This window comes from Borostomias antarcticus (assembly GCF_949987555.1).
Source record: "Borostomias antarcticus genome assembly, chromosome: 24".
NCBI classification, from domain to species: Eukaryota; Metazoa; Chordata; class Actinopteri; order Stomiiformes; family Stomiidae; genus Borostomias; species Borostomias antarcticus.
This window is the reverse complement of record NC_140257.1, coordinates 7023017-7030516: the sequence shown is the minus strand read 5'-3', so window position 1 is coordinate 7030516 and position 7500 is coordinate 7023017. Positions and strand designations below refer to the sequence as shown.

Genomic DNA, 7500 nt, shown 5'->3' with positions numbered 1-7500 from the left:
GAGTCACCCACCACTTTGCTGATGGCGTCCTTGGCCTTGTCCAGCTCCTCGCGGGCGCGCTCGATCAGGCTCTCGGCCTCGCGGACGCGGTTGCGGGCCTTGTCAGCCTGCGTGCCGGTGTTGTCCACCGTGTTCCTGATGTTCTGCAGCCGGTTCCACTGGGTGGTGAGCGTGTTGTTGAGGTTCCCCAGGCGCTCCAGCAGGCCTTTGTCCACGTCTGATTGGGTGAGAGGAGACAGAATGAGCGTGACATGGAATACAAGAAAGAGAAAAAAGGTGTTGGTTTTTGGATGGCGTCATTTTGTTTGTTATGTTTTGTATTGATTTGTATTTTGTATTTGTATGTAAATTGTGTGTTTTGCATGCAGATATTTCTGTCTGAAAGGGACTCCCTGCTTGAATAGAGGTTAAAATAAAAAATGTACATGAACAAAAAGATTCTTCTGGAGGTTGGTATGCTATGGGAAGTAAACACAGTTGAGGTTTGAGGTTGATTGAGTGGCGATGTACCTTTGCTGGTCTGGGCCTCGTCCAGCAGGTCCATGATGGCTTTCTCCGCCTCCTTCAGGCGCTCCTCGAAGGCCTTGTCGCTCACCGTCTCCTGGCTGGAGCCCAGGTTGTCTATCAGGGTCTGCAGGTCGTGCAGTTTCTGTCTCTGCTGGTTCACCTGCGCAAGTTCCAAACTCCAATGAGTTTCATTGACTAAATCATATGGGCACATTTCACATTTCCCCAAATGACTAAATCACAAGGAGGAAGCTTGGATGGAAAGTGTCAGTAGCAGTAGTAACACAGTCTCCTGGTCCAGAGCCTGCTTTCAAGGTAAAGAAACTATTTGGTAACTTTGGAGAAACATTCCACTAAACAAAAGCCAAATATCCTAAAACTCTAACGCCATACGCCAAGTTGACACCAACAACAAGGTTAGTCAGGCAGTGGTGATGTCTTTTTTTTCTTCTTTTTTTAAAGATATTTTTTCGGGCCTTTCTGCTTTATTAGGAGAGGACAGTGTAAGAACAGACAGGAAAGATGGGGGGGGGGGAAGAGAGAGAGAGAGAGAGAGAGAGAGAGAGCGAGAGACAGAGTAGAGAGAGAGAGAGAGAGAGAGTAGAGAGAGAGAGAGAGAGAGAGGAAGACATGCAGCAAAGGGCGTGGGCCGGATTTGAACCTACGCTGCTGCGGTGACTAGTGACTAGTCTTTACATGGTACGCGCCCCAAACCCACTGAGCTACCGGGGCAGCGGTGGTTCCTCACCTTGTCCCTGACGAGGGAGTAGCAGGACGGACACTGCTGGCAGCCGGGGCTGGAGCGGTTGTAGAAGTAGTTCTCCTCGCACATGTCACACCTGGCTCCCACGAAGCCCGGCCGGCACTCGCAGCGGCCATCTTCCTTACACTGGGCCGTCTGGGAGCCCTCCGGGTCGCAGTCGCACGCTGGACGAGGGAGAGACGGGTCAGGAGGAGGAGGGCCGAGCGCAGGAGCGCAGCGTGCGAAGGGATGTTTGTAAAACGAGTAACGATATATGACACCCTGCTCTTTTAGAAGTGGAGAAGGCTGCGTTTGTAACAATGGTTCGTTGATTAGTAAAGTAGCGCTGAATTAACGCAAAAGACAGCACTTTCCGTATAAGAGGAGAGAAAGAGCACTGGTGGTCTCACGTTTGCATCCAGACGATCCGAATCCGAAGAAGTTGACTTCGCAGCGGTCGCAGCGTTGACCGTTGACGCCGGGCTGGCACTCGCACTGACCGGACGTGATGTCACACTGACCGTTGGTGGAGCCAATGGGATTGCAGTTGCACCTGTCCCAAAACCAAAAGATCTGTTAGGCACTGAGTAATAATAATAATAATCAATAACAGTCAACCCATTGAAGTTAGATGAAGAGAACAGAGCGGGTGTTGACCCAGGTCAAAAAGAGACAGACCTGTTTTCCCGGAGTGAACGATGGGTCCAGGGTTGCACAGTTCCCTTCCTCAAAGGCTGATTTATCTTCCTACCGGCCCTCTAATTAGCCTGTGAACTCTACCTGGGAAACCAGGTGTGTGGCGTCTCCGGCCAATCAGAAGCCACTGCTGCCGACAGCAGGGCAGAGGCAGACCGGCAGGGGCCTGACCCAGCGAGCGCTCCTCGGGCCCCGCTAGTACGCTAGGCAAGCTGTCATTTGATCCGCTAGTACGCTAGGCAAGCTGTCATTTGATCTGCTAGTACGCTAGGCAAGCTGTCATTTGATCCGCTAGTATGCTAGGCAAGCTGTCATTTGATACGCTAGTACGCTAGGCAAGCTGTCATTTGATCCGCTAGTACGCTAGGCAAGCTGTCATTTGAGCTGCTAGTACGCTAGGCAAGCTGTCATTTGATCCGCTAGTACGCTAGGCAAGCTGTCATTTGATCTGCTAGTACGCTAGGCAAGCTGTCATTTGATCCGCTAGTACGCTAGGCAAGCTGTCATTTGATCTGCTAGTACGCTAGGCAAGCTGTCATTTGATCCGCTAGTACGCTAGGCAAGCTGTCATTTGATCCGCTAGTACGCTAGGCAAGCTGTCATTTGATCCGCTAGTACGCTAGGCAAGCTGTCATTTGATCTGCTAGTACGCTAGGCAAGCTGTCATTTGATGTGCTAGTACGCTAGGCAAGCTGTCATTTGATCCGCTAGTACGCTAGGCAAGCTGTAATTTGATCCGCTAGTACGCTAGGCAAGCTGTCATTTGATCCGCTAGTACGCTAGGCAAGCTGACATTTGATCCGCTAGTATGCTAGGCAAGCTGTCATTTGATGTGCTAGTACGCTAGGCAAGCTGTCATTTGATCTGCTAGTATGCTAGGCAAGCTGTCATTTGATGTGCTAGTACGCTAGGCAAGCTGTCATTCGATCCACTAGTACGCTAGGCAAGCTGTCATTTGATCTGCGTCGACACTCGATGACTAGCAGCTCTAAACCAATCACCATCACGGCTGAGCACCGATAAGCACCCCGATGGTTAGCGTTAGCGCCACCACCGCTCTCCCCGTTATCCTCGCTTCAGGCTAACGTTGATTTAGGGATTTTACATCAAACATGGTACATTGAGGCTGAGGCTGATTTAATTTCGTTGTACCTTGGCACAATGACAATAAAGACATTCTATTCTATTGCAGACCCCTGGGATAAATACACAGGTGTTTCTCAACCCTTAATTCCAAGCGAAAAGCCGGTGAGTGACACAGACGGCGACAGAGCGGGTCACTGATAGCCCGGCCGGGAGCGTCCCGGCGCCGGAGGGGAACGGGAGGGGCGGCGGTACTGACCTCTCGCAGCCGGCGGCGCTCTGCAGGTTGAAGAAGCCGGGCTGGCAGGCGCTGCAGTCCCGGTTGGTGACGTGGGGAAGACACTGGCACTGACCGGTCACCTGCATGCAGCTGGTCTGCCGGTCCACCGTACCGAAGGGGGAGCAGGTGCAGGCTGGACAGAGAAGATTCATCATGATTATTATTATTATTGTTTTGTATAACGAGTCGATTACAGAATACACATATCTGTGCGTCGGTTTAGTATAACGAGTCGATTACAGAATACACATATTTGTGCGTTGTTACGGCCTACGTGCATCGAAGATTAAACCTATTTTCTAAGGAGAATCTCTCCGTTTGATGTTTTCGCCGGACCCGGGTGATAGTCGCGGACCCCTGACCCGAGCTCGTCGGTCGGCCGCCCACCTTTGCACTTGTCGGCGGGGTTGGAGGCCAGGGCGTTGCCGTAGAAGCCGTCCCGGCAGCGGTCGCAGAACGAGCCGTCCGTGTTGTAGATGCACTTGAGGCAGCGGCCCGTCTCGCGGTCGCAGTTGCCCACGGCGTTGGGGTCGATGTTGTCGAAGCACTTGCAGGCGCGGCACGGCCTCACGGCGCCGTTCTCGCCCAGCGGGTCGCCAAAGAAGCCGTCGTCGCACAGCTCACAACGCTTGCCTGGGAGGAGAGACCACTCATATTTACAAACATAACAACCAATTAACCTTATTTAATTAACCAATTAACCTTATTTAATTAACCAATTAACCTAAATAATAAAGTATTGTGTGTTGATGCTTATGTGCGTGTTTAGTCTTTTTTATTATTATTGTGATTTTGCGCCTGTACAGCACTTTGGTCAACGTGAGTTGTTTTTAAAGGTGCGTTCTAGATTCATTGGACCGGTCTTGACGAGCGCGTTCTGAGCGGCGCTGTTCAAAGCGGCGCCGCTGACCTGTAGTTCCGGGGGGGCAGTTGGTGCAGACCACCTCGCGGGTCTTGGGCACGACGGCGCAGGTGGCGCCGCTGGGGCAGGGGCAGGGCCGGCAGTCGGCCGCGGTGCCGGCGGTGGCGTCGCCGTAGAAGCCGTCCTTGCACCTCTCGCAGCTCTGCCCGGCGGTGTTGTGCTGGCAGTCGCACATTCCTGCGGACGGGAGAACACAGCTCTGATATCATCCGTCTGGGAACGGAGGTCAAGTCTTTTTTTCTTTTTTTTCTCCCCCTGTTCAGATCTCAAACTCGTCGAGATCCTAAAAACTCAAACCTCATGTGGGCTCTCTGAACTAGTCGCTACGAGGACGCCCTTCCAGAATAAAACACATCGTATCACCCCCAGCCACTAGGAGGCAGTGTTAGGTCGGGAAGGAATGAACCATCCTCCTCTCAACCCTGTCTTCAGACTAGAGAGAACACAGGCAAATCCATTTAATAGCAGGGTGCCGGGGGATATGGCATATGACAGGTCATATGAGTTATCATAAGAGTTCTGCCTGCTGATTTAGCGCAGAATGCCCGTTGTTCTCGATCCGGGCGCATTTAACCACAACAACAACAACAACATCATCAAAACAAGCGGTCGGTCCGCTGCGTCACTGACCTGAGCTGGGGTCGCACGCGTCGCTGTGGCCGTTGCAGTTGCAGGGGTCGCAGGAGCTGAAGGGTCCCTGGTCGGGCCGGCTGCGGCGGTATCCCAGGGCGCACTGCTCGCAGTGCTGCCCCACGTAGCCTTGGGGGCAGGTGCACGACTCCACCCAGAGGGCCGGGGCGCCGGGTGCCTTGCGGGCCGTGATCAGGGACACGTCGTCCAAGTAGCCGGCACCTTGAGGAGGGAACGTTGGGTGAATTCAACATCGAGCCACGGTCGATCTATAACGTTGATTTAAAGTCATGTCGACGGTACGTGAGCGCGGTGGCGTGTTTGTCCTTCCGCTTATCTGGATATTTGTACCGGGGAGAAGCGATGGTTTCAGTAGCCGGGATAAAAACATGACTATGCTGTGTCTTTGGGGGATACGAGAAAAATCCAGCCTTCACCCCAACCCTAGTATTATGACTGTGTTGAATGTTCAACATCCTCCCTGTGCTTTTCATTAGCCCACTGATATTCTCTCAACAGCTCCAGGCTGGATCAGGCAGCTGTTGACCTCGCTGGTTTGCCGTGGTCCGATCCGCCTCCCGGAGCCAGAGTTGACATTATGAAATGATGCGAAGCGAGGTAGAAAATTGTGTGTGCCTGTGTGTGTGTGGGGGGGGGGGGGGGGGCGTACTTCTCTCGCTGTAGGTGCCGCGGATCTTGATGGCGGTCAGATTGTGCAGGAGCGTCTGGAAGTGGGAGTGAGTGAGGGTGGGCCTCCAGGGGTAGTCGGTGCTGTCGTGAAGCCTGACAAGACACCAACGAGGCCGAGTTAAATCATGACCGAGAACAAGCTGGTCAGTTCACACAATGATGTACCGTTAACTCAACATCTAAACCAGGACACTGTTAGAATACTTTTTTCAGACAGATTTTTCTAGTGCTCATCATGAAAATAACTGAATAATAAACTGTCACATAAATAACTACACAAAGCTTACTAGTCTTTCGATGTGCGGACACTGAAAATAATCATAAACACGTTTCTTTCCAGACAGAGGAGTAAAAAAAACGGGCCGAGGCGTTTCCGCCCACCTGAACACGTAGGTCTGCATGTTCTCTCCGGGGTAGGCGTTGCCCTGGGCGATGAGCGGGACCGCCACCCTCAGGCCCGCCCCCTCCAGGACCACGTCCTCGGCCGAGAGGCGCGTGTCTCGTCTGTCCACCCGGAAGCTGAGCGTGATGTTCTGGCCGTAGCTCAGGAGCTGGTTGCCGAGGAACTTCTCTGTGGTAACGAGGTCATGACAGGAGGAGGGTCAAGTCACCGCGGTGTTTACCGAGAAAGACGCCCTTGCTTACTTGGAACAATAACTTTGGGTGCATTTTGCGAAATGTCATCGGCAAAGAGGCTAAGATTATCTAAACAAGCCATTTCAAAATATAGAGGGTTTGAGCGCGGTTGGAAAGGTTGTCATTTGCATTCCGTATACTTAGCACCACCAGTTGAATCACTATCATCATGGCCACCATCATCACAGGTCTAAGGGTGAATGTCTATGGGTGGAGGTCTATGGGTGGAGGTCTACGGGTGAAGGTCTATGGGTGAAGGTCTATGGGTGAAGGTCTACGGGTGAAGGTCTACGGGTGAAGGTCTACGGGTGAAGGTCTACGGGTGAAGGTCTACGGGTGAAGGTCTACGGGTGAATGTCTATGGGTGAAGGTCTATGGGTGAAGGTCTACGGGTGAAGGTCTACGGGTGAAGGTCTATGGGTGAAGGTCTATGGGTGAAGGTCTACGGGTGAAGGTCTACGGGTGAAGGTCTACGGGTGAAGGTCTGTGTGGAGGTCTATGGGTGAAGGTCTATGGGTGAAGGTCTATGGGTGAAGTTCTACGGGTGAAGGTCTACGGGTGAAGGTCTACGGGTGAAGGTCTATGGGTGAAGGTCTACGGGTGAAGGTCTACGGGTGAAGGTCTATGGGTGAAGGTCTATGGGTGAAGGTCTATGGGTGAAGGTCTATGGGTGAAGGTCTATGGGTGAAGGTCTATGGGTGAAGGTCTACGGGTGAAGGTCTATGGGTGAAGGTCTACGGGTGAAGGTCTATGGGTGAAGGTCTATGGGTGAAGGTCTATGGGTGAAGGTCTATGGGTGAAGGTCTATGGGTGAAGGTCTATGGGTGAAGGTCTACGGGTGAAGGTCTACGGGTGAAGGTCTATGGGTGAAGGTCTATGGGTGAAGGTCTACGGGTGAAGGTCTATGGGTGAAGGTCTACGGGTGAAGGTCTATGGGTGAAGGTCTATGGGTGAAGGTCTATGGGTGAAGGTCTATGGGTGAAGGTCTATGGGTGAAGGTCTATGGGTGAAGGTCTACGGGTGAAGGTCTACGGGTGAAGGTCTATGGGTGAAGGTCTATGGGTGAAGGTCTGTGTGGAGGTCTACGGGTGAAGGTCTATGGGTGAAGGTCTATGGGTGAAGGTCTATGGGTGAAGGTCTGTGTGGAGGTCTACGGGTGAAGGTCTACGGGTGAAGGTCTATGGGTGAAGGTCTACGGGTGAAGGTCTACGGGTGAAGGTCTACGGGTGAAGGTCTACGGGTGAAGGTCTACGGGTGAAGGTCTGGGTGGAGGTCTATGGGTGAAGGTCTACGGGTGAAGGTCTACGGGTGAAG

At 52.6% G+C, this 7500-nt stretch overlaps 1 protein-coding gene across 1 annotated transcript in view; it reads right to left on the bottom strand.

Moving 5' to 3' along the window:
* The window catches only part of lamc1 (laminin, gamma 1), a 47014-nt gene that overhangs the window by 5312 nt on the left and 34202 nt on the right, over positions 1 to 7500 (bottom strand). The window contains exons 10-19 of the mRNA XM_084458369.1: positions 5932 to 6121; positions 5531 to 5643; positions 4861 to 5082; positions 4219 to 4407; positions 3696 to 3941; positions 3288 to 3441; positions 1660 to 1802; positions 1256 to 1434; positions 511 to 667; positions 12 to 217 (exon numbers count right to left, since the gene is read on the bottom strand). Coding sequence (XP_084314495.1) covers positions 12 to 217; positions 511 to 667; positions 1256 to 1434; positions 1660 to 1802; positions 3288 to 3441; positions 3696 to 3941; positions 4219 to 4407; positions 4861 to 5082; positions 5531 to 5643; positions 5932 to 6121 — 1799 coding nt within the window. The remainder of the gene's footprint in view (positions 1 to 11; positions 218 to 510; positions 668 to 1255; positions 1435 to 1659; positions 1803 to 3287; positions 3442 to 3695; positions 3942 to 4218; positions 4408 to 4860; positions 5083 to 5530; positions 5644 to 5931; positions 6122 to 7500) is intronic.